Genomic DNA, 27993 nt, shown 5'->3' with positions numbered 1-27993 from the left:
GGGGCCGCATACTCCAGGATTGATCTTACATATGTGGTATACAAGGTTCTGAATGATTTTGAATGTATGTATAGTCACCTGTGTGTGTGTGGGGGGGGGGTATTAAAATGGTGGAGTTTTGTGGTGTTGACACGGGTTGAGCCAGGACCTGGCGCTGACCTTGGTGTGGCTTTAGCCTTTAGTGTGTTGTGGCCACGTGTTGAGGAAGGTAGAGAGAGGGGGGGAGGATGTTGGGGGCGGGGCGGTGGAGGGCGGGGCGAGTGTGCGTGTATACGTGCGTGTGTGTGTGTGTGTACACGTGTGTGTGTGTGTGTGTGTGTGTGTGTGTGTGTGGTGGAGTGTGGTGTTTGGTGATGGTGCGAATACTGCCGCCAGTTGCGATAGATCAAGCGAGGGTGTAACACGCGCCCGCTCCCACTCGTCACCTCGCCCGCCAGTACCTCCAGTCCCCCCACAACACATGCTCACTTCTGCCTTAGTACCTGCAAGTTATCTCGTCGTATAAGCTGTCTCTGAGGAAACTTTGTGATATATTTTGAAGACGGCTCTGTGTTAGTGAGTACAAGAAACATTGAGGAAAACATTGTGTGAGATGTTGTGTAGCATCCTCAGCACGAGTGTGTTGGGGATGGCTTGAGTAGTGTTGGTGGGCGCTCTACGCCACCAGTGAGTGTCGATCTAGTTTTAAGTACACGCTTCATTGGAGGTAATGGGTGTGAAATGTGCTGTGATGTCATCGTTTGTGGTGAAGGCTGGTAGTGGGGGTGGCATACGGCCGCACCACGCCGCCCTCCTGCGGCTCCTCGCTCTGGCCCGTCAGGGAGGCCTCTCCACACTACCCCCGCCACAGAGGCATTTCCTGGCGCGCCTCTTACTCGCCTACAGGTCCCACTCCACCCTCACCCTTCAGCACATGGCCGCGCTAGAGCAGCGTGTGGCCCTCCTCAAGCGACACTGCCGCCGCCACCACCACCACCGTCGGGAGAGCGCCACCTCCGCCGACCAGCGGGAAACACACATCTTCAAGAAGCCGCTCCCGCGACCTACCCCAAAGCCACACTCGCGGTCGCCCGTCACTCACGACACTATTGTCAAGCCAGACCCCGCCGCCGCCGCCGCCACGGCAGACGTCACGCCGCCGCGTCGCGACGACACGCTTCCGTGTGGAGACGACACGAAGCAGTGGATCCCCGTGTCGTTCAGCAGGTGTCGCGGCCACAAGACCAGAAATGGGTGGAAGGCGCACGGCAGGGTTGAGGGTGGTGGTAGGGTCACGGAGGAAGACCAGTGGAGGCCAGTCAGGGTGGAGAGGCTCCGCTCCTCGCCAGTCTACCACCACATAAACTGCTCCTCCTCCTCCTACGCGTCTGCCTCACTTGTTCCTAAGGCCGCTGCTGCCGGCACTGACAGCAGACGCGGCTGCCGGCGGCGCTCAGGGCGGCGTGAGCGACCATACTGGCGCTGCCCTCCTGCCTCAGCCTCCACCACTCAACTTACTACCCAACTCTCAAGCTCGGATACTAGTCTAGTTACTAACCCGGCCACCAGTCAACTTACTAGCTCGGCTTCTAGTCCGGCTGCCAGTCAGATCCCCGACTTGTCTACTAGTCCCACCACCACGCTAGTCACCAGCGCGGGCCCTAGCCCCGCTAACACAACCAGTGTTGTTGCCACTAGGTATACCTGTCTCACCACTAGTATATCCAGTCCTGCCACCAGTAGATCTACCAGTCCGGTCATCAGCACACCTACCAGTCCTGCCACCAGCACACCTACCAGTCCTGCCACCAGCAGGCCTACCAGTCCGGTCACCAGTAGGCCTACCAGTCCGGTCACCAGCAGGCCTACCAGTCCGGTGAAGCTCACTACATCCTCGGGTAGTGCTGCCACCCAGCGCCTGAAACTTAAACCACTGGCTCTTCTAGTAAACCCCGCGAGCACCAATCCAATCCGAGCTAACCCAGAACTGAGACCGTTCTTCACAAGCGTCGTGAACAGTTCAAACAGCAGTAGTCCTAGCCTGACCTTCAGACCAATCCCCAGAGCGGAGAGCCCCACAAGCGGCTCTGGGAAGGGGCAGCTGTGGGTGCCTGCTGTCAGGTACTCGTGGGTGAATCAACTGACCCGCATTTTCTTGCAGGAAGGTAGCGAGGAAGAACACACCAAGGAAGCTGAAGCCACTCAAGGAGGGGGAGGAGATGCTGCCCCAGCCTCCTCCTCCTCTTCATCATCTTCATCTTCCTCCTCCAGTAGTAGCAGACAGACGCTCTCTCATGGTGAGTACCAGTAAGCCTTCTAAAAATGTGTAAATAATAATTAAATATATTATATATTTTTGGTAGTGTGCTAGATTTTATACACTAGGTATATGCCTCATGTTCTTTTAATTTGTCGTAATAGTTGCACCATTAACTAATTGCAACTATTGTTGCAATAGTTGCACAGGTGGATATTGTGGAAGAGGCCTAATTCATTGTCAAAATAAAAATACTTATAATCTCACCTTGCCCGCAATCCGTTCCCCACTCCCTTACCATGACTAGAATAACTGCACTCTCACACATCACTCCAACACTCACTCCCCTACACCGTAACTCTACATCTAATCGCCTGCCCAATCCCTTCCACAAAATCACATGACAACATAAAGCCTAAAAAGCAGACTAGATGAAAGAGACGACAGAGTAAGCAAATCTTGACGTGAGCGCTGGCAGTAAGGGCGCCAAACTAAAGGATAATTACCAATGAATTTTCCTCAGCGTAAACAGTATGTCGAGGGGGGAAAAATAACTGAGGCGAGAGAGAGAGATGAAATAACAGGTGACAGAGAGATAGATAGATAGATAGATGGATGGATTTAGAGCGGGAAGATCGTGCCTCTCACAGCTACTTGAGCACTACGACAAAGTCACTGAGGCATTAGAAGAGAAACAGAATGATGATGTGATATACACGGACTTTGCAAAGGCTTTCGATAAATGTGACCATGGCGTGATAGCACACAAAATGAAGTCAATGGGAATAACCGGTAAAGTAGGACGCTGGATACTCAGTTTTCTGTCAAACAGGACTCAGCGAGTAACTGTCAACCATATAAAATCTAGTCCAAGTGCAGTGAAAAGCTCTGTACCTCAGGGTACAGTCCTTGCACCGCTGCTTTTCCTTATTCTCTGATCAGATATAGACAAAAATACAAGTCACAGCTTCGTATCATCCTTTGCAGATGACACAAAAATCAGTATGAAAATTACCTCGGCTGAGGACATTGAAAAACTTCAAGCTGATATTAATAAAGTTTTCGACTGGGCATCAGAAAATAACATGATGTTTAACAGTGATAAATTCCAGGTACTCAGGTACGGTAAAAATGAGGACCTTAAACATAATACAGAGTACAAAACACAATCAAATGTACCCATAGTAGGAAAACAGCATGTTAAGTATTTGGGAATAATAATGTCTGACGACCTAACGTTTAAGGAGCATAACCAAGCAAATATTGCGACGGCCAGAAAAATGATAGGATGGATTACGAGAACTTTCAAATCCAGGGATCCCATCACAATGGTTGTACTCTTCAAGTCACTTGTGTTGTCCCGTCTTGAGTACTGCTCAGTACTCACTTCCCCCTTCAGAGCAGGAGAGATTGCTGAAATAGAGGGAATACAGAGAACATATACGGCACGCATAGACGCAATAAAGCACCTAAATTATTGGGATCGTCTCAAAGCCCTCCAAATGTACTCACTAGAAAGAAGACGAGAGAGATATCAAATAATATACACCTGGAAGATACTGGAGGGCCAAGTACCAAATCTACACAGTAAAATAACAACGTACTGGAGTAAACGATATGGAAGAAAATGTCGAATAGAACCAGTGAAGAGCAGAGGTGCCATAGGCACAATCAGAGAACTCTGTATAAACATCAGAGGTCCGCGGTTGTTCAACGTCCTCCCAGCAAGCATAAGAAATATTGCCGGAACAACCGTAGACATATTCAAGAGGAAACTAGATTTATTCCTCCAAGGAGTGCCGGACCAACCGGGCTGTGGTGGGTATGTGGGCCTGCGGGCCGCTCCAAGCAACAGCCTGGTGGACCAAACTCTCACAAGTCGAGCCTGGCCTCGGGCCGGGCTTGGGGAGTTGAAGAACTCCCAGAACCCCATCAACCAGGTATCAGGTATCAACCAGATATAATATAAATGTGTGTGTGTGGCTGAAGTAACGAAGTCGTACCATGCAAACCCCACTCCAGGTAGACCATAGAGGGAATTGTGAAAAGTTACTCTCATACAGTTGGAAATTGCGACATCTTAAATTTACATTCTGTGGGATGATAAATAGTATTGGGTTAATTGTACAAGTATACATATGGATGAATGACTATAGCAAAACTGAACACGAAAAATGTGTACAAATTGGATAGGTTTAAATCCAGAAAAAATGGGTAAATATTGGTTTGTGAATAGGGTTGTTGTTTTATGGAAACTAATAGGTGACATAGAGGTGGGATCCATATTAACCCGTTGTTGTGACTGACTCCTGTAATGTCCGGTAATATGACAGCCCGTTTCCTGAGCATGTTCCCAACGTCGCAAAATTGGTGTGCTAAAGTGCCCGAATCTCACCTACCCAAGGACCCGCGAAGGGAAAACGGGACATCATGTTATTTCGCGAGCCGCTAGCGCTTTCAGTTGCCAGGACACCGCTGCCTATATTATTGTGACACGTATATGATGACATACCACTTTAGCGCCAGATAAGACATTGTGCTAGAGTAAAGACAAGATCCGTACACGATAACAATACACACACACCCCCATTCTCTCTCTCTCTCTCTCTGTGTCTCTCTATCTCTTTTTCTCTCTTTCTTTCTCCCCCACCCCCTCCGTCCCATCCACTCATCCATCCAATATGAGGAGGGGTAACTGGAGTTATGAAAGTGGAGAGTAACCAGGGTGGGCCTTGGGAAGAGGCCTAATCGAGGACCGGGCCGCGGGGACGCTAAGCCCCGAAATCATCTCAAGGTAAGAGGTAGGGATGAAGAAAAAAAATGGAGAGCGAGCGAATGAGGTGAATAGAGGGAAGGGGAGAGAATAGAATAATACCGAGAATTGTATTGATGTAGTGTCCGGTCTCCTGGGAACTCTGGCGGCCGCCCGCTGCGTGGCGGAGGGGCCGGAATTTGTGCGTATCCGGTTTTTGGTGGACGCAATACTGCTGTCTCGCCTCTTTTCACTATCTCTACTAAATTGATTGATTGATGAAGATTAAGTCACCCAAGAGGTGGCATGGGCATGAATAGCCCGTAATAAGTCAATTGGATACTTTGTCTATCTGTCTCATTTTATCTCCCTCTCTTTTCCCCTCCTCTCTCTCTCCCCCCTCCCACCTGTTCCTCCTGGCCTCCCTCCCCACACCGACCTACCGCAACGCTTCCCTTTGTGAGTGTGTGAGTGGGGGGGGGGGAGTGAGTCACGTGTATTAGCTTCATGCTTCAAGTGCTCGCTAGTTGGTGTGTGTGAGTGTGAGGGTCCTGTAGTATGTGTGAGTTAAATTTTTTTTTTAATTTTTCCCCGAGGGGCGAGTTTATTGGGCAGCACCACTCATCCTGTGAGTGGACACACCGCCATAGCAGCATGTACAACACTCCCCAATAGGAAGAAAACCCGCTGGGTTGTTCATCCTGTCACTTGTACCCGGACACAGCTGGTGTGAGGGTCCTGTGGTATGTGTGAGTGTGAAGGTCTTGTGGTATGTGTGAGTGTGAGGGTCCTGTGGTATGTGTGAGTGTGAAGGTCTTGTGGTATGTGTGAGTGTGAGAGTCCCTTTGGTGCCAGTGTCAGAGACCCTTTGGTGCCAGTGAGTGTGAGGGACCCCTTTGGTGACGGTGTAAGGGGCCCTTCTAGGCGCCAGTGTGAGGGACACCTTTAGTGGCAGTGTAAGGGGCCCCTACTAGGCGCCAGTGAGTGTGAGGGCCCCTTTGGTGACAGTGTGAGGGGCCCTTCTAAGTGCCAGTGAGTGTGAGGGACCCCCTTTAGTGGCAGTGTAAGGGGCCCTACTAGGCAGCAGTGAGCGTGAGGGCCTGGGGGCCTGCGAGGCTCATCCGGAGGGTGGTCCGCCGACCTCTGGTTTGATCTGGTTACCGCCGGTTTGATCCGCTTCGTCCCGGTTTGCTCGGCGTCTGACCAAAGCTCTTCAGCAATTTAAAAACAAAAACTGTCCATTTCTATAACATTTGGCATGACAGCCGAGGATGTTGGTAAACACCTCTGCTCGTTCTTGTATAGTTGAGTCAACGGGAATATTAGAGATGAGCTCGAGAGCTCAGCTCACTCATGTCTATCAAGAGTCCTGGTCGAGAGTTCTACTCTCCAGGTCCGGCCTAAGGCCAGGCCAGGCCAGGCCAGGATTATTACGGGATAAGTTGATTTGAATGTCTGGTGCTTGGAGCAGCCTGCAGGCCCACACAACTGTCGAGTGTGCTTGTTCTTAAAGCTGGGGCTGTTGCCACCCATGTGTGCTTGGAGCTCTCACTGTATACCAGCGTTTCTTACCTCATGTGTTGTCTCTCACGTCCATCTGTGCCCCTCTTGCCTCTCACTGTAACACTTGACATGATGCATAAGAACAAGGTAACTGCAGAAGGCCTATTAGCCCATACGAGGCAGCTCCTATTTATAACCACCCAATCCCACTCATATACATGTCCAACCCAGGTTTGAAACAATCGAGGGACCCCACTTCCACCACGTTATGCGGTAATTGGTTCCACAAGTCAACAACCCTGTTACCGAACCAGTATTTATCCAAGTCTTTCCTAAATCTGCGGGGGCAGCGGTAGGAAATTGCGGGGGTGATTGCCATCACAGAGCAAGCAGCGATGGACTGTTGCCTTGCATATGGAGTAGTGATGGTCCAGTGCGCACAGGCTGCACTTCAGGACACGGCGCTGGCACTTGTTGGTCGGGTGGGAGAGTTCGTAGCACTTAAAACACTGCTGGATCTCATGGTATTGTTCCTTTTTTATTTGGTGGGGTGGTATTTGTAAGCCGAAGCAGTAGAATCCTTGTGTGGCAGCCTGGGTGGCCGCAGCTATGGTGGTGAACGTAGTCTTCATTGATGTTTTGTCGGTGTTGCAGAACTCTAGGTTGAATACAGCCAAGTTTGGATTTTCGTCCTCGATATGATGTTGAGGTCGGTCAGCGATCCACTGGCTGGTCCTGCTGGTAAAAACAGTTCTTCCGGCCAGGAACTGACGTGGGAAGTGAGGATGTAGGTGGTGCTCTTTACGAAGAAAGGCATCGTTAGTCAGGAGTTATTCTAGCTCCTCTTCACATGCAAAGAAGAGCACGATATCTTCACCTTCCTGACTAATGTCAGCGGGTTCGAGGCCAGTAACGTCCTTCAGGACCTTTAAAATATTGCTTCTCCCGATAGCATGATCGTCAAGTGGAGTAGCTCTGACCTTAAGACGTATGGGTCGCATTGTGACCACAATGCTCCTTGTGGTGTGTGGTGTCAGACTGGACCGCTGCCGGTCTGAACTCGATGTATATGAGTGGGATTGGGTGGTTGTAGATGGGAGCTGCCTCGTATGGGCCAATAGGCCTTCTGCAGTTACCTTTGTTCTTATGTTCTTAAATCTAAACTTATCCAATTTATACCCATTGTTTCGTGTTCTGTCTTGCGTTGATACTTTCAATACCCTATTAATATCCCCCTGTTATGTCCATTCATTCACTTGTAAACCTCTATCATGTCACCCCTAACTCTTTGCCTTTCCAGTGAATACAATTTAAGCTTTGTTAATCTTTCTTCATATGAAAGATTTCTAATTTGGGGAATTAACTTTGTCATCCTACGCTGGACACGTTCAAGTGAATTTATATCCATTCTATAGTACGGCGACCAAAACTGAACTGCATAATCTAAATGGGGCCTAACCAGAGCAAGATATAGCTGAAGAACAACACCAAGTGTCCTGCATACTCCAGGATTGGCCTTACGTATGTGATAAACAAGGTTCTGAAGGATTCATTACACAGGTTTCTGAAAGCAGTTCTGATGTTAGCCAGCCTCGCATAGGCCGCTGATGTTATTCTTTTGATGTGGGCTTCAGGAGTCAGGTTTGGCGTGATATCAATTCCTAGATCTTTCTCTCTGTCCGTTACATTAAGGACTTCATCTCGCATTTGGTACCTAGTGTCTGGCCTCCTATTTCCTCCTCCTAGTTTCATTACCGTACATGTGAGTGAACATACTACCATAGTGACAGTATTGGGCAAAAATCACTAATCCTGTGAGTGAATATTTGCAATAGTGACAGTATTGGGCAGTATCATTCATCCTGTGAATGAACATTCATACCACTCATACCAGTAGCACTGTTAAATCTGGCCACATAGAGAGTGAAGAACTTTGTTAAATCTGGTCATAAAGTTGTGGATGGAGGTGACTTCCATGATGTTGTCTTTCAGTGCATTCCTTTACTGATCTCGCACAGAAATGTAAGCATTTCCTTACTTTTCTTTGACTCATTTGCATTTCAAGCTTCCACCTATATCTGTTTTACTTTCTCTTGGTTTAAAGAGGCTGTCCTTGTCAGTGTAGCTATTTCCCTCAGTATCTTGTATATTGTAATCATATGTCCTCTTTCATCCGTACTCTATGGTTGCGAGATTTATTCCCTTAGTCTATCGTGATAACTTAATCCTGTTAGTTCTAGCACTAATCTTACTACAAACTTCTGTACTTTTTCATTTTTAATTTTGTCCTTCATGAAGTGCCATTTCCAACCTGGCTCATTATTGGTCATGCATTGATTGCATAAATTGTTTGTATTCAGGTTTTCAATTTTTTATTCTAATGCTTGTCAGCTTCTTGTGTGCTGCTTACGTTATCCTGTTTTATGTGCACTTTTGGTGTTAGGGTTGGAATTACACGTATAGTACTGTATATTCACTCCTAAATCTTTTTCTTTGATTTCTTTAGTTGCCTTTTCCCCCTCTGGTTTTCCTTCTCCCTTTCCCACCTTTATTACCTTGTACTTGTTGGGGTTAAATTCCAGAAGCAATTCGTCTGCCCATTCCTGAAGTTTGTTGAGGTCTTCCTGTAATATTTTTATGTTCTTCATATTTTACGTTGCTCAGTAAGTTTACTTCATCTGCAAGCATTGACATGTACACTCATTCCCTTGGGTTAGTCATTCATGTAAATCAGGATATATAGTGGTCGTAGGACCGAGCCTTTGAGGACTTCCACTTGTCATATCCCTCCTGCTCGACACACCCTTCTCACTATGATCTTTTATTTCCTATCTTTCAGATATTCCTGAACCTTGTTCAGTGTTTTCCTAGGTATCCCGGATTGTTTCTCAAAATTTTACATCAACCATTTTTTTGGCATTGAATACAGGTGCTTCTTAACAGTCAAGGAAGGCACAGTCGACCCCAGCCTTCTTTTTCTTGTATTTTAGTTACTAGTCATGAAGCTCACAGGCATGACTCTCTTTCCCCTCTTAAGTTCATGTTGCCCTCTTACAAATATCTGACCTCTTTAGATGCTTCATTATTCTCATTCTGATACTCATCCTGCTAATTTTCTCCAGCATATTACATGGAATAATTGTCAATGACTCTGATTTATAATTTACAGCCTTTTGTCTGTTGTTGTTCTTGTAATGTACAGCAATACAATAGCTTTGGTTGGTCTTTATATTTTGCTCTATGGCATTTTCAAATTTCTTCTTTGCTTCCTCCCTAACCTGGGTTTACTCATTTCTGGCTCTTTAGTGCCTGTCTGTTATCTCCCGTTCCAAGTTCACTGCAGTTTTTTCAAACTTTTTTTGTGGTCCTTCCATTCTGGCCCCTGTACTGTCCATTGAACCAAGGGTATACCTTGCTTTTCTCATTCACCTTCTTCATGAAGGGATCAGCTGCATCATGGCATTGCACATTCCCTGGCAATAAATATCATGTTATCATTTATTGAATATCCTTCTAGTACTCTCTCTGATTGTAGTTCATGCAGATAGACCATAATTTTTCTTGTGATTTAAAACCCCCAATACAGTAATTGGAATTGTCACCCTCACTTGCTTTGTCTCCGTAGCCACCTTTTCCTTTCCTTTAGGTAGGTGTCGATGTATTTATCACGTTCTTCCTCAAGCACACTATTGTTTGGTGGTGGTGGTTGGGGGGGGTTGATCATTTCTACCACGTTTTTCATGTCCCAAGTGTGTAATTTTGCTTATCGGTTTCCTCTGATAGTTTTATGTGGTCAAAGCTGCAGTGCAGATAAAGCAGCAGGGTTACACCGCCCCTACTCCTGTTCACCCTCTCCTTCCGTATTACCTGATATCCTTCAAAGATTGTGTTTTCTCTCACACTTGTCAGTTTCATTGCCATTATTGCAATATTTTGTGGCTGGTTTTCTGCATTCTTTTCTTGAAAATATTTATTGGTAGATCCGTCTGTATTCGTGTACATGTACATAGCTTTAATGCTACTCACCTCTACTAGGCTTCTTTGGTTTGGCTCACGAGGTAGTGGTTCTGGCTGTTCACTGTCCAATCCTGATATGGTAAAGGATGTATGCTGATTTAACAACTGCTGCTTGCTCCTTTGGATGGGTACCTTGGTCTGGCTTGGGCAGCCCTACTATTTTGCTGTGTTGTAGTCTATATTGCCTGGTTTCCAGCTTCTTGTGGACTGTTTGTGTTGTGTCTTGGTCATCTTTCATTTCTTATATGCTTTTCTTCCCTGATTTTGTTCACAGTCTCCCTAACCTCCTTAGACATATCCTTGTTAATATATACATTAGGGTCAGTGATGATGATGGAATGACAGAAGGGTCTGGGTCAGTGTTGGAGGTGCAGGGGCCAAGGGTAGGTGCTGGTGAAGGTCGTTGGTGGACCATATGGTGATACTGGAGGTGTAAGATCCTTAGGCAGTGGTGGGCAAGGAGGATTATTTGCCGAGGTGTAGGCAGAGGTAGTGGTTGAGGGCTGGCAGTGGAAGCAGAGGGGGTTAGGGGGTAATGACAGGTAAACCAGCTGTCAAACTGGTTGAGTCTTGCCTGGCTGGGGACAAAAACCAGCCATCTCCTCTCCACTCCCAGTACTTCTCAGCAACCCCTGGCAGTGTGCCACACTTCCACTAGGATCCTGTCACACCATCATCAGCATACCCCACCCTGCCCCAACACTATCTTGTACCATGGTTAGTGCCCACCTGTCTTCAAATTACAGTACAGGCATTAGTTTTATTTCAACAATGGTGATGCACCACTGTTCATTTTAGGGCTATTTTTTGGCTGAACAGGAATAGACCTCAGTTTTATTGTGTTGTGCTAAACAAAGTACACTACTAGTCCTTGCACAGCATGTTACTTGCCACATATTGAGTTTGAGGCATACCATGCAAGAGTGCCCAAGACATTGCTGATTTACCTGTGAAAAAAAGCTAAATTGTCATATTGTATTGGTCTAAGAGGCCTGGGTTTTGGTTAGGCATTCTTTGTGTTCACTTCTACTATTTAAAAAAATTACATTTGCTTACCGACACTACTTGGATTGGTCGATAAAGTGACAACCCTTACTATTTATCGGTTGGCACTAGAGCCCCAATGGTCACCTTCACTTAACAATGTTAAGCACAGTACATTAAAATTAAATCTGTTAAGGGTAGTGCACTGACCTAGTTAATTGCAGACTTTGATTACATTATAAATGTTATATTAAAATTTGCATATACAGTACAGTATATGATAGAAGAAATGCACTGAATATGCCTCTATACGTAATTATTGCAATGTGACGAACTTTATCGTGTGCAGGCACAGCCTTCAAATTTATTACTGTATTATCCCTTGATAGTCTACTTTTATTTACAAGGTGTTAATTGATGTAATATTATTTGTTAGTATAATTTTGAATACATACAGAATCACAGGTTAGTGTTCCAAGCCTTTTGCATTTTTAACGTTTTGTAAATACTGTATCATTAATACTGTACTACTATTGGCTGCACGCGATATTTCTGTTCCATACGCATACAAATGTGGAATGACTTAATTTCTCTGTATATACTCCTAATTGACCTATTTAATTAGCATTGTAATAATTTGGTATTGGTGTTGCAGGTGATGGGAGCAGTGCGTGCAGCAGCAGTGTAGACAGCAGCAGCAACAGCAGCAACAATAGTAACAACAAAGTGTCTTCACTGTCATCACCTCATAGTACCTCAACAGTCACAACTCTTGCCAGCACGGGCATGGGAAACCCCTTTGCCAGAGCGACTCCTCAGGGCACCTGGGGCTCAGAGTCTTCCGATCATCGGCCCATTCTGGCCCCGCCAAAACTAAGTCCACATACAGATTCAGGTGAGGCACTTGTCTATTCATATAGCTTATTATTGCAGAACTTTATAAAGTAATCTATTACAGAGTAATGCAAGTTATTATTTTAATATTGTTGTAATTCAATATTGTGCAGTTAACTATGAATTTAATACTGTACTGAATTAATAATTGTGATACAGTAATCATATACAAATATTTTGAGTAATTGTTGGCTAATGCCTGAAACAAAGTTGTATATTTGGGATGATAAGTGTGTGTGGTACATATTGGTCAAACAATTCTTAACAACTGTTAGTTAATATTTCATATACTGTACTGTAGTGACGAGCCCGCTGACAATCATACGAGAGTTCTCATAACTATAGAGTTTTTTCTCAACAGGTGGACCCTCAATAATTCGAGCGTCGGCCTTAGGTCCAAGCAGAGTAGTTAGCTCCATTCGTGGCACTTCTAGTCTCTTCACGCCTCCAACCCTAACTGTCACCGGTTCATCCCCACCGCAGTCAGCCAAGTCAGAATTTAAACTGAAACCATCGGTGTTGAGGACTTCTAATCCATTTTCAAGTAGTATGTATATGAACTCATTTAGATTTTATTAGAAATAGGATGATTAATAAAATAATTTTTCTGCACAACCTCAAGCAATATAATTCTCATTTTTGTAATTAGTTTATTAAGGTTATTTGATATTTAGGTATTTGTATTGTTAAAACCAAAAATGAATGAATTTGATTTGATTAGACGTGATTAGACTCGATTATCCCCGTGATATATCACGGGGTTGTATCAGATTATTTTGAATGCCTTTGCATATTGTTTGACTGCAAATAGTGTGTGGTTTGTAGAGGAGGTTATGTGTGGATCACTGTATGTTGCACTGTGAATTTTAAATGATTTAGAGATGAATAACATGGTATATTAAAAATTAAGGTACAGTATTGAACTGTATCAGTAATGTTGGCAATGTGAAGGAGTGTTCAGTTTGATGGTTTATATAGTGATGGAGAACCAGTGCAAATGGTATGAGAGTGTACATGCATAAGTCACTAAGTTATGTTGGGGATTTGAATAGGTGGATATATAGGTACAGGCAAATAGTAAGATCAACTACTAACAAGATTCATGAATGCTATAAGAAGTGCTGTTCTACCAATGTGCTTAGACCCGGAAACTGTTGTCTTCTAGCTCCAACTGATTCTGGAGAAAAAGTAGACTCGGCCAGTGGATCAGAGGACAGAGTTTCAGGAACAGCTGCCGAACCCTTTCAAATCTCTGGCCAACATGTGTCTTCGTCAACTCCGATGGCATCCTCGCACGTATCTCGAGCGACGTGCTCTGGGATGAAAGAAAGAAGAGGAGCTCGTCCTCTTTCCGTTGAGCTTCACACAAACAACAGCAATGACAGTAACACATCCAGCAACACCACCTCCAGCAGTAGTTCAAGAAATTTGTTTCTACCTCTCGCACGTAATGGAGACGATAAAGATAGGTAAGGCTCAAAAACAGGGTTGTATATTTTAACCTATCGAGGGTTTTTATGTCATAGGTAGCGTTAGTTTACTGTAGCTAGTCTGTGATTAAAAATTAGATTAAACAAGACAGAAATTGTATAGAATATTTATATATTATTAGTTATGATTGGAAATTGTAGAAAAAATTAATCAAGACACTTTTTAGGAAATTTATCATGTGATTAGGACATATCTCGTAGTATTGGTAAAGCACATCGTGCTTCAAGATTTTAAAGGTGCAAACTTCTCCCGGCAGCTCTGCAAGTCCCAACCTAGGTAACAACAACTTCATCTTTGGGCAGAACCTGCAGTCTAAAGTTGCTGTGAGTAGTGCACCATTCTATTCTTTGTATATCAAGCAGTGAGTTATCAGCACCTTCAGCACCCATTTCAATATTATTATTATAGCAAAGAAAATTTCATCAAGATAAAGACATGTATCATGGGATTTCCCAATGAATTAGAAGGCATCGTACCTATGAAGAAGCATCATCCCAAAGAGGTAGTGTTATGCTAGGGTGGTAGAACCAACCCAGGACGGTATTGTACTGTAGTGCCGTGTGTGTGAACGGCTAGTAGTTTTAACTATTGAATACTGTGTGTGTGTGTGTGTGTGTGTATATATATATGTGTAATATATATATATATATAAAATAATATACACACATATATACAATATATATATTTTTAAAGTAGTACTTTGTTTTTCAGTCATATCGATGGCTGATAGATTAAGCTTTCTTCTCCTGCTATATGCTTCTCAAGCATTTACTGTGTATCAGTACTGGTATAGTATGTTTTGACACAGTCGCAGCAGGTTAAGTAGTTCACCTATCTTACTAATGTTTAAATAGTTGTAAAAATAGTAGTATGAATGAAAATAGCATGTTCTTGAGATCTTATATAGATAGATCTTATATAGATAGAATGTAGTGTTTGTAAGTCTTTATAATCACGTTTTTTTCTACTTATAAGAGTATTGTGAGGGTTGTTTAATCTTACCTTGCATGTTGTAAAAGGCAAGTGAAAGGGGTGTGTAGGTCCTGAAAGCCTCCTGGCTTGGTGCACTTGTTCCACCCCAATCATTTGGGAATGGAGTAAGATTGATGAATAGATATCTATGTATATCTCTTCTGAACTGGCTAGAAATTCACATGCAGTAAGCTATATCTTAGATAGCTGTATAAACTATTTGCAGTTTTGCTGCAGTTTTTTTTTTTTAGCTTGTCAGCTTAGTTTAGTAGATTAGATTAATTTCTAGAAAGTCTGCATACTCCTCGGTGATGTTGCTGCTATACATCTTAAACAGTAAGTCGTATTTCTTTGTGTTATAAGAAGTCATTCATATATATATTTATCTTCTTGAAGATTGGGAGTACAGTATATTAAATTAGTATATTCTCATTTCACATATGTGTAATTACAGTATTAACAAGTATTTACAGTAAAGTAATACTGTATAGAGTACTCTCTTGTTCTAAGAAGCTATATGTATATATCCTTAACACTGACAGCTGACAGTCAGTATACTCATCTGGGTCATAGAAGTTTTGTAAATCATCTTGAATTCAGTACTGGTCTTACAAACACTCACCGAGGACAAGTTGAAGTGTCAAAATATGAAGACGTGCATCACCTGTGGACATCATGGAGAAAGGAATCTTCCATCCCCTCCCCCCCCCCCCACCATTCCTTTCCCTCTGTCCCATCCCAAATCCTTATCCTGACCCCTTCCAAGTGCTATATAATCGTAATGGCTTGGCGCTTTCCCCAGATAGTTCCTTCCTTCCCCCCAACCATAAATTTTTGCATAATTATTGAAGGTGACTTTTTGCTGTATGTAAGATGGGATAGTATGTGTTAAGGCTTTACTTTGCTGTCAACCTTTTGTTACTTTAACATATCATGTATTATACATTTATATAACATTTTTCCCATCTACATGTGGTGAAATATTATACAGTAGAGATGCTGTTTAGTGGAAAAGAGATTACTGCTCTTAAATTCCATTATTTTATTTGCCTTTGCTATTTTTGTATGTAGGGATGTTTTATTGATGGACAGTGTAGCTAGTGCCTAACATATTGGAAGTTAAACGTGATGGTTTAACTCATGTGCGGAAGATTATATAACTTGCGATTTGGTCGAATCCATTAGGAGTCTGGATGCACCGAGCTGGTAGCCAGTTCAAGGTTTACGAATTACCCTCACACAGTATACAGTACTCTAGTATACTCTCGTTGCCGTTATGTACACAACATTATGTTTCTCCCTACAAAATCACTTGGAATGTGACTGTCAGTAAATGATGAGACATGCCAAAACTGTCTTTCCCAGGTGTGTGAAAGATGTGGCTTATTTACTGGAAAACGGGGTAATTCAGGCAGGTTTAGCAGTTAGTTGCCATTAGTAACTGGTCTGAATAAGGCAAGGCAGGTGATGCAGATCTAAACAAAGTTATCTTTGCAAAATTTAGAAAGGCATCTATCTGGAGTGGTAGAACTTGTGGAGATGATGTTTTACCAATGCAGAATGTTTTAACAGATTTAATATTATGTATTCTAGTTGCATCTATACATCTTGTAAATGTACAGCAAAGATAGCAGGCCAATTCCAATTTAGTGAAATATAACATTTATACGATGGTGAGTGGGGTAAAATAGGTTAATTACCTCGGGTAAAGTAGCGTGCCTAATGTTAGGGGTTTAAGACTGCATTTGTAATCTTTAATCGATAGATTGCTTTTAGAACACAAGCATGTGTCATCAACTTTTAACAGCTCAACCTTTATTCTAAGGCTGATGAAACCCTCTAGTTTTATTTCCTTATTTGTATTAAATATCCCAGCTTGTGTTCTGAAAGTTTGAACAAAGTCACCAGCTTTTATCCTCTTTATTTTGATTGAGTCTTATCTTGCATCATTTTTGTAATTTTGATTGTGATACACTCCTCGAGATTTTTATCTTGAATGCATTTGGACTCCAAGCTTGAGTTGTGAAGCTTGTTGTGATGCCCTTGGCCTTTTCCTTAAGTTTATATCCTTACTGTTATTGACCTCTACTAGTGCTGTGTTAGTACATGTAGAATATAACCTGGATGCTTTGTTACCTTCTCAGGGTGCGGAAAGTTCAGTCACATCCTCATCTGATGCTGCAGGGACCACTAATGGAGAGAAACAGACTACCAACCTTTTTTCAGAAGCTGCCAGTGAAATCTCACGGGTAAGGAATGTGGTCATAATAAATATTTATTATCACACTAGGTAAAGATATGGCTGCTGTGTTAGTTTAAAATGGGGTAAATGTGGCAAGATGTGTTTACTTATGTTTGTACAATTAGTATCATTACTTTCTATTGTCTGATAGTTCTGTTGGCTTGGTCTGGCCAGTTGATGGAAGGTTGTCAAATTATCTACAGTAATTGTGTGTGTGTAGGCTTACCAGGTGGTCTGTGAGGGGTGAAGTGCAGTTCTAGAGCTCGACCTTGTATCTCTTTCACCTTGTGTATTTACATCTGACTTTACAACACTATCATACTTGCTCCTAGAATTCTATATGGTGGTTGCTTCCAGCACCTCTGATTCGATGTTATTCTGTATGTATACGAGATAGAGAAGACTGGTAGGATTGGATGATATCAAGCAGGGTAGGTGTGACTGATCAAACTTACATTTGAACTTGGTGCCGGGGAAGGGGGGTGCTAGTGGGACACGTACTGACTAAAAAAAAAAAAGGTAAAGTGAGGGGTTGCAAGCAGATATTTTGAATGACGTGTGCATAGACAAGACGGAAGAGGAAAGAATGAACATTGATAAGACTAAATGCAAATGAAGGCAGTAGTATCCCCGCCCCCCCCATCACCACCATTGCAAACAGGTACTATACAGGCAAGACCATGATCCAGAAACACGACGTATAGGATTGAGTGTTTAACCCTTAATGGCACAGCTGTTAAATGCTGACATCCCCATAGTGCGCAAGTAAGAATTGATAAAAAAAAAATTTGTTTTTGACATTGTTAATTAGCCTCCAGGCACCAAAATCTAAGTCAAAAGTGTGTAGCTCTTGGGGTTTAGCGGTAGTGGCCTGGAGAAGTTGTATTTTTCTGGGTAGAAATGAGGTGAGGTGCCTCATGGTAATAACTATGATGACTTATTTTCATTGTTTCTCTCTTTATTTAGTTTATTTTAATTTGCTGATAAGCTCAGTTTACCAGTGTATCCTGCCCACTGATGACACCGCTTGAATTCTTTGTGAATAATTTTTGCTTATTTTGTTTGTTTCTGAACATAAAAGTTCTTAATATATATCATGCCATGGGTCCCAAGAAAATCAGTGGTAAAGTTCAACCTAAGAAAATACAGTAGTTGTGAGTGGAGACAGTAGAGAATAACCCTTCCTCATTAAGAAAATATGTGCAGTATGGGAAGAACTGCAAAGTTTTGCTGAAAAACTCTCCCAGATAAAGCTGTAGCAGGCCGTTGCATTAAGCTTTTTAATGACAATGTGATGTCTCACTACAGACAAGTGTTAACATGTAGGAAAAAACAAGTGTCTTTAAACAGATTCTTAGTAAGACAAGCACATAGTGAGCCACAAATCAGGTCCTAGTGGTGGTACTGCAAAATGTAGGTGAGAGTACCCCATAAATTTCATCAGTGCCTGTTGTTAAAATGGAAGGAGACTCCACTTCCAAACATTAACACCTCCTCTTCTCACCGTCTTCCATACACCAAGAGTTCTCAATAAAGGTAAGGTACCTGTATAGAAAAAAATATGAGTAGTATTCTGTATAAAATGTATTTTTAAGTTAATATTTTTGGGTGTGTGGAACTGATTAATTCAGTTTGCATTACAGTATTTCTTATGGGAAAATTTATTTCGGTTTACGAATTTTCAGTGTACAAACCGTCTCTTGGAACGAATTAAATTTGTAAGCCAAGGGTCTACTATGCCTTCCAAAATTCAGGTGAAAATAATCAAAGTGGATAGTGTCCCATATGGAGATGAGTATAAGAAAGGCATTATGGGTGGGTTTAGAGCTACTGCAGGGAGGTGGGGGGGTTGGGCATTTTCTTTTGTCAGTGGTTAGTGACAAAATTCTACATTCAAGAGACAGCACTGTTTTAGAAAGGGATAGTGGCTGGTGAACCTGATCGAGCTCTACGATAAGGTTGCCAGGAAACGTCATTAGAGAAAAAATGGTGGATTGCATCTTTCTAGGTTGCCCAGAAGTCTTTTTAACATGTTCCCAAATAAAAGGCCGATTACAAAGGTTGGAAAAGTAGTATAGGGTAACTGAGAAGATACTAGATTGGATCAGTGATTATTGGACAAATGGGAAACAGGGTTGCATGAAGAGAGGAAGAGTCAGGATTGTGCAGGGTTTTGTACCTTGATCACTTATATTTTATGTAAATGACATAGGGATAGCTACTTATATTTCAGCAAACAAGTGGGTATTTAAGTTTATTCCCAACAAATGTAATAATGTTTTGGGAAAGGGAGACTGCAGCCAGGAGACCGGTACACCATATGTGGGAGGTAGTTTCAAGAACAAATAAAGGAAAAGGAACACATTGACACACACTTGACCTGCATAAAGCAAGTAGCCTTAGCAGCATTTGTAAATTTTTTAACATGAGGATCTTAAGCAGGAAGTCTTTAAAATAAATAAACACACCATATATTAAATCAGTTTCAGAATATGCAGTACAACTTAGAATCCACACCAGGTAAATCACATAAAGAAAATATAAAAATGCATTGGGAACAAGGATAGTACCCAATGTTGAGCTACAGTAACAGACTGAGAGAAATTAATCTAATGACACGAGAATAGGAAATTAATCTAATGACATGAAAAGAATAGGACCACAGGTAATAAGATCACAACACAATGTACTGAGTGAGATACTGGAGAGAGATGGTCTTTTCCCAGTGATAGAAAACGGAATGAGGGGACACACGCGGAAGTTAGAAACACAGATCAGCCAGATAGATGTAAGAAAATACTATTGTTCAGTGAATGTGGTAAATAAATGGAATGAGCTTGAGGCAGTAGTAGCGAAAGCCATCTCCTTTCATAACTTCAGGAGCAAGTATAACACGGTACAGGATTGTCAGGAGGTCTTAATACGTCAGGCACAATTGCTGTGAGACAGAGCTGGTTTTCATTTACTGTAGACATAACCAGGTAAACAGACACCACCACCACAACACCAACCACTACACTACACTACCAAAACATCACTATACTACCACACCTTCACTATACCACCACAACACTACCCCTCCTCTTCCCCTTTCCACAGAATCATATGCTCATTACATTAGCCTATGGGCATAATGCTACCTGTGCTCATGACAACACCTTGTAACATCATCCATCAATCATTGTACTCTACTCATTATACAAGTTTTTGTGTTGTGAGATATGATGACACTTTTGTTGGGAGTCAAGTCTCAGGTGCTGGAAATGGATAGGTTAAAACAGCATGTTTTCCCTCGAACACATTATGCCAATCATTTTACATCTAGCTGTGCAATCTGTGGTGGGTGTACAAGGGTACAGTATACATAAATATGTATACAGTATACATAAATATGTATACAGTATACATAAATTGTCTTGAGTGAGTAGTAGAGGAATGGTGCCCAGCAGTCACACCCTGTCTGGGATTCAAACCCAGGGTGTTTTTGCTGGAAAGTCTGTTTGGTATGGGTGCTAACTAATACACCAGGGTGTTGCCACGTAATAGATTGCTGAAACACATTTACACTAATGATATTGTTTGGTATATAATGAAAAATAATCACGATGCAAAGATAATCATAATCAAAACTCGTCTGTATGCACTGCAGAATTTTTAGCAAGTGGCTGTATTTTAGCTTGTTCTTGGCATGTATTTTGTGCAGTTCATCTTTTGCATTCATTAATAAAGTAAATACTGAAGAAGACAATTATGTTTTGTGTAGCTACTAATGAGAGGCTATATAGTCTGCAGATTCGGCCAGCAGCTCTGCCACTACCAATGGCAGGCCACTTACTGGGAACCTGTTTACAGATGCTGCCTCAGAAATTTCTTTGGTAAGGAAATTATATATCATGTATTAACTGAGACTGCTAACTTCTTCACTGTACAACATTTAGGCTTGCTTTATTTTTAATTTGTTGTATATACTTCATACAGTGTTCATTTCAACTCCATTAAGACCAAGTATCACAGTGCGAGTGCATACGTTTCCCGTTTTGTGTTTGTTGCCCCTACGCACTTGAGCTGGGCTCGTGTTCCTGTCACATTTCTCAAAATATCCCATAAGCCTATCACACATCAATAATGTCAAAGGTTCATTACAGAAAAATGGGAACACCAGTTTACTCGGGGGTTATCTTGAGATGATTTCGGGGCTTAGCGTCCCCGTGGTCTGGTCAGGACACCAAAATTATTACCAGAAAATGTGACATGGCACACACCACAGAATTAATTATACTGGGCTGATGACCACTGACACACAATATATTGTTATGGCATCTGAATTAAATATATATAATGCCAGACTAACAACACCTAAGCACAATAAAAAAAAATCAACAACCTAACTTAGTACACATCCAGTCCACTCTGACCACAACCTGCGACTGCTCACTCCGCCACCGCAGACTGACATGCTCGACCGACCAGGAACACAGTTGCCAAAACCGACTGGCAAGAACTCTTAACAAACACACTTACATACTGAGAAAGCACACTCAAACACCTAAACACACGAGTATGTAATATCCTACACACTCCTATATTCATATATATTATACTGTACATATATTATCCTATATTCACCTAAGGAAAACAATTATGACTGATGAAACAGAACTGATAACAATAATGCTCCACGCAACTGTACACGTCCGGGGTCCCGTCTAATACCTGACCACTCGTACAGCCCGCACCACTGATACTTCTCATACAATAGAATACAATTCTACAATACAATGGCAAAACAGAACATGCCAAATTAAAATATAATAAAACGGTATTTATGCACTGTAAAACATAATATGGTAATTTTATTATATATGGCAAACTGAGGTGGGATGAATAAATAATTATGCATACATTAACAATAGTGAGAATCAGTTAAATACCTGGTTTGTAACAGTGTTCTCTCATTACTTTTTGTGAAGTGATCCAGTACAGGAACCTTTCCATAATTGTATTCTTTAATGATTTTTTAAAATAACCAAATTTAGACATTTTATGTTTTGCTGTTTATGTTCTATTTACGTTACTTAATTTGTGCAATTATTTGTACAGTGTATTTAGATGATGAAAACAATGTATTTGTTGACTTTCAATTTATTTTATGACATTCTCGTCATAAACAGTAATTTAATTATCTAGTTTCTAATGAACAAATGGGTAATTTGTTTGTGTCTGAATTTTTAGCTTTCAATTGATTTAGTTGAATGAATGTTGAAGATGATATACAGTGACAACTTCCCGTCAAACACACACCGAAACTACGACGTTGGTACAAAGTTTGAACAAGTTTTAACACCTCCTAACCAGTTATAACAACCAATATAGCAAGTTGTAACAATGTTCTAATACGTCATAAACACGTTAAGCCAAGATGTAACAACTGTATTACAAGTTGTAACAAGCGGAAAATAGAGACAGTTTCGGTTTGTGTTTTCAGGGTTGAAATAAATACTTCTGAACCTAGTTATTTGAAATGGTGGATACTACGTAACATAGAAAATATGGTTATTGAATGGATGTGTAATAATTTGAAGTACAGTACTGCAATTGACTAAAGCGCGTCTGGGATCATCCCGGACATAGGTTCGAACCCTCATCACAGCCCTTGTGGATTTGTTCATTTGAAGTACTGCATCTTGAACTTTTCCTGTACTGCTCTTCTATCTTCTTTGAGCTGATGCCTCCCTTTCCTATGGAAGTGGAAAATGCTATGATGATTATTGCTTTCCACATCACCTCCCTTGCTTCATATTTCTTCTAGTAAAATAGTCTCATTTTTCAGCCAAATGAGGAAAGTACCTGGACGACTGGACAATCCCTGGAGGAGTCATCACGGGAACTGACAGAGAAGGAGAAAAGCCAAAAACGTAAATTTGATCACGTAGAAGTTATCACAGGCGAAGAGAGCGAATCAAACGTATTACAGGTTGGTTCTAAATCTAATGGTGCTCAGTATTTTAATGTTCTGGATTGTTGGCACATTTCCAACCATTAATGTTCTGGGCATCTAAGGGTCCTGCTCAGAAATGACCAAAAGATTTATCTTTTTTTTATGTTTTTTCAGTTGATCTATAACTAAATTTGGTTTCAAAATGTTTGGAAATTAATTTGGTAGAGTAAATATGTTATACAAAATATTTGTGTAATTATGCAGGATAGTGTGGGATGTACAAATTTGTATGAAAATTTCAACATTCCTTATATAGTTTTCAAAATAATAAAAACTTGGCTGATGTGATTGCTGATGGTCCCCTGATAAGTTATTCATGCACTCTGCTCCAAAAAAATGGAAGATAATTTTTTTTATATAAACAAAAAATGAGTTTTGGTAATTTTGAGATGGGTGACTTGATTTAGCGTCATGAACACAATTACTGTTGGAGTATGGATGGCACATTTTATTGTCATCAGAATGCTTAAGTGTTTAGTAATAGTATTGGCCTTCTTTATAGAATGCATTGTAGTACATTGCTGTGTGTGGCCCCTTGGTATCAGAAGCGTGAATATCCACGCTTTATAATATCTCGTATGCTTCTTGAAAATTACTCCCCCACCCTCTAGTAGTTGTTAGGTCTTCCCCATAGGGATAGCAACAACTTGTGATTTAAATAGCTTACATACACATTGCAATGACTTTTATTCCATTAAGCTGAATGTTTTAAGTTTTAACAGTAAAAAAATAAAAGTGAAAGAATAATTGCCAACTTTCCAATATTACTTATATTTTTAGCAAATCATCAGTGGAAAATTAAAGATAAAATACTTAGCAGATTTCTTTCAATTTAAGCCTAAAAATACTGCTTAAACGTGAAAGTTTACAAAAATGTACAGTAATAGTTTGTTAAATACATGATCTCTTGTCTTTGGAATATTTGCTAAAATGGTAATGGTTATGCTAATTACATATTAATTCAAAGTTTGTGTGTGTGTTACTTCAGATGAATTGTAAGCTGTACGCCTGGGTGAATGGGTCGTGGCAGGAGAGGGGGCGGGGCATCCTCCGCCTTAATGACTGGGATGAAGAAAAGGAGATTCACTCCCGTCTTGTTATCCGTACACAAGGAACACTAACTGTAATGCTCAATACTAAGGTAAATACATTTTTGTATATAATAAATGTGATGATGTGTGCCTTTCCATTGATTGATATTTGTATGAACACTGGTGGTAGCATGCTCTTTATTTTATATATATATATATATATATATATATATATATATATATATATATATATATATATATATATATATATATATATATATATATATATATATATATATATATTTATATATATATATATATATATATATATATATATATATATATATATATATATATATATATATATGTCGTACCTAGTAGCCAGAACGCACTTTTTGGCCTACTATGCAAGGCCCGATTTGCCTAATAAGCTAAGTTTTCCTGAATTAATATATTTTCTCTAATTTTTTTCTTATGAAATGATAAAGCTACCCATTTCATTATGTATGAGGTCAATTTTTTTTTATTGGAGTTAAAAATAACGTAGATATATGACCGAACCTAACCAACCCTACCTAACCTAACCTAACCTACCTTTATAGGTTAGGTTAGGTTAGGTAGCCGAAAAAGTTAGGTTAGGTTAGGTAGGTTAGGTAGTCGAAAAGCAATTAATTCATAAAAACTTGGCTTATTAGGCAAATTGGGCCTTGCATAGTAGGCTGAGAAGTACGTTCTGGCTATTAGGTACGACATATATATATATATATATATATATATATATATATATATATATATATATATATATATATATATATATATATATATATATATATATGTATATATATGTATATATATATATATAGTTGATTTCATATCCTGAATATTCAGCCCATCCTTCTGTTTTGATAGTACTTATAGGAAGGATGATGACTACAGTATGTATACAGATGTATAACATACTGTAATTAGAAAATAGAAATTGGTACTATTAAATTTGGACAAACCAGAAAACAATTTTCTGCTTGAGTTGCAAAGACAAACTAAGCTAATCTAATTTTCCTAGGTCTAATACATGCTATCTGAGGATTAATATAGTACACGTTTGTGGTATTCTAGGCCCTGGAATATTTTAAGTTTGTTTTTTAGTGTCATTTTTTTGGACTTATAAAGAAGTAAGTGCTAGTATCTAATTGCTTAGTACATCAATGTTTGTACTCTTGTGCATATAGTTACAAAAAAGTACTATTTAACAGGAAGATGGGTATAATATTAAAAGTAACTCTTAAATGAGAGTGTCTGTTTTCTTATAATTGAATTTACAGTAGTACAAAAAGTCTTGCTAATTTAATAATTGTTTTGTTTAGGAAAAGGGTGGTAGGTGATTTCTGATTTCTTTTCAGGTTTGGGCAGAGATGTCAATTGAACGAGCAAGCAGCAAAAGTGTAAGATTTACGGCGCTTGATGCAGATGGTCAGCCTAAAATCTTCCTTGTCATGGTATGGAAATGATTGATTATTATAGTTTGCATCATTCTCTTCCATTCTTCTCTTTTGGTGCCTGGTGACAATGGTGATGCAGGTGTCTGTAGACAAATTATGTAAGGAGTGGTAATTCACTTCAATTATGATGGCATCAAGACTAAACTACCAGTATAGATTTTTCTTTGGAAGGAGACTGTTGCACTTGTTTTGTGATGTTTTCTATTATGAATAATTATCTTTAATATACCAGAGTAGATATACCAAGGAATACAAATTTGTGTGAGTCATTAAGCCAATAAACTGTAAGTCTCGGAAAGTATACAGATATAACTTGAGCACATTCTACAAATAAATGTTGGTAAACTGGAGGAGAGTGAAGTCAATTGCATTTGAGGATAGGAAGAAGAGTAGTAAGTGTTAGGAAGGTTACTTCAGGAGGGCCCCAGGAGGCCTGGTCGACGACCGGGCCGCGGGGACGCTAAGCCCCGGAAGCACCTCAAGGTAACCTCAAGGTAAGGTGGAAATGTGTAGACAAACACAAGATGTGGTGCACGATGAGGATAGTTGGCAACGGTTTGTAAGAAGGGAGTAAATACAAATTGTATATAATTATACAGTATAACAAATCACGAGGATCACTGTGTACCTGGCCTTACAAAGCAGCGAATTTCTGCTATGGATGACCTCCGAAGTGCAGCAGTGGTTGTCTACCTGTGATTTTATGTATTATTTTATATCTTTAACACTTTTACTATATTAACTTGTTCTCCTCATTGATGCCTCTGCATCCGTTTAAAGCATTATATGACAAAGAGTACTGGGAAGACGGAACATCACAAGCGTAGCTCTCATCCTGTAACTACACTTGGGTAATTACCCAACAAATTGGGGAAACACGGTGATGATAGTGTGTGTAGAACATAATCATTAGAGCGCTTATGAATGCCACTACAAATTTTTAAATGCCTCTGCATCTAATGGTGTGGGTTTTTATTTTGATGAAAGGATATCCTATATATCAGTTGATTGATAGTTGAGATGCAGGACCAAAAACCTTAAGCCCAAGCCCCTCGAGCATAATTAGGCAAGTGCATATTTCGCACATTAATTTTATATATAATGTGGGGTTCTAAATCTCCTTAATTTACAATATTTAAAATTTCTAATCAATTATAAATTTCCGTGTATTTCAGGGCAGCCCCAAAGATGTTGACTTGCTGTACAACTCACTGGAGTGGCGTGTGGCCACCTCGCGCTCACACGCACATGATGATGGTAACACTGACAATTCTAAGAGAGCCAGACTGGATGAAACTGTGACTTCATAAAAGACCTAATATTGATAAGTCTTTTTCAGAGAAACTTGCAAATCCCTTGATTAAGGAATAGCATTATTTTGAACAACAGTACAGTAGTGAAATGTGATGAAACAAATTGAAATGAACCCAACGGCAAATGAAAATGTACTCTGAATATTCCTTGAACTGAACTCCCGGATATTGAAAAAGCTCCAGTCATCGCTTTCATTTTTATGGAGAATGCTGGTGTGTTAGCATCCAATAGCAGATATTTTTATCGACAATGATATAAAATCAGTAAGATTTGTCTCACAGGTGTTAATATTTCTCTTGTGGGTTACAGAAATACGCTCATAAAAGAGTTAATTTTTATTTTATTAAATGAATAGGTATTGTGATCAGTGGTGCCATACATTAATGACCAGTGATGACTGGCTTGTGATTAGCTGGTGATGAGCAAGTAGCCACTGTTGATATACTCCCTGATTACTGGCTCGTTGGTCAGCAGGTTAACGTTGATGGCTGGCTTGTGAATGATTTATGAACGTATAGAAATTCATAGCTGGCTAGTGGTCAGTGGACACCTTCAGTAACCAGGTAGCCAAGTTCCTTGTGATCAAAGTACAAAAATGATAAATGTACGTGGTTGATCATAGTACGAAGATGGTCGAAGTGCGAGGATGAAATGACAGACATTTATCTTTTAACTAAGCATTTGTTTCTATTGTTTTATGTCATTACGTTGCTTTTAAGTTTCAAAGGGAAAAATCTGAAACATTTGTTTTTGTAAATGTTTAGAGCAACTTGTGTTATCTTCAGCTGAATGTGTTCTCAGCAGCCATTAAGACATGATCTGATATCAGTGTTTGCTCCTATCCAAAGTACCCGTGTCATTATACTGATTATGTATGTAATTACAAAGCTGTTATGGCAGGCATGTGACACAGAACAAAAACCTGATAGCAAGCCATACACCACTGAGGAGTGGACCAAGTTGTAGGTTAGTCATTATTTGTGAACAAGGACCCATTTTTTGGTCATATTGACCTCGGCAAAATCAGTTTCAAGGTGGAAATAATACACAAAGTTTGAAA

General features: G+C 40.6%; 1 protein-coding gene across 3 annotated transcripts; it reads left to right on the top strand.

The window, feature by feature from the left end:
* The first annotated feature begins 289 nt into the window (after positions 1–289).
* RanBP3 (ran-binding protein 3) lies at positions 290–27993 on the top strand. Of its 3 annotated transcripts, XM_045729129.2 has the most exons (11): positions 296–2276; positions 12148–12387; positions 12748–12933; positions 13552–13855; positions 14134–14200; positions 16994–17098; positions 20877–20966; positions 22922–23065; positions 24078–24230; positions 25521–25616; positions 26795–27993. In XM_045729129.2, exons 1-11 carry the CDS (start codon positions 710–712, stop codon positions 26927–26929), a joined length of 3087 nt encoding a protein of 1028 aa, XP_045585085.2. In that variant the 5' UTR covers positions 296–709; the 3' UTR covers positions 26930–27993. The 3 variants fall into 3 exon arrangements, 2 of the variants coding, with proteins under 2 accessions (XP_045585086.2, XP_045585085.2); XR_011225612.1 differs by lacking the exon at positions 14134–14200 and having other exon boundaries at positions 290–2276; XM_045729130.2 differs by lacking the exon at positions 20877–20966 and having other exon boundaries at positions 295–2276.

Source organism: Procambarus clarkii, chromosome 87, assembly GCF_040958095.1.
Source record: "Procambarus clarkii isolate CNS0578487 chromosome 87, FALCON_Pclarkii_2.0, whole genome shotgun sequence".
In the NCBI taxonomy this organism is placed as follows: Eukaryota; Metazoa; Arthropoda; class Malacostraca; order Decapoda; family Cambaridae; genus Procambarus; species Procambarus clarkii.
The sequence above is the reverse complement of the archived record's forward strand: the minus strand, read 5'-3'. Positions and strand labels throughout refer to the sequence as shown.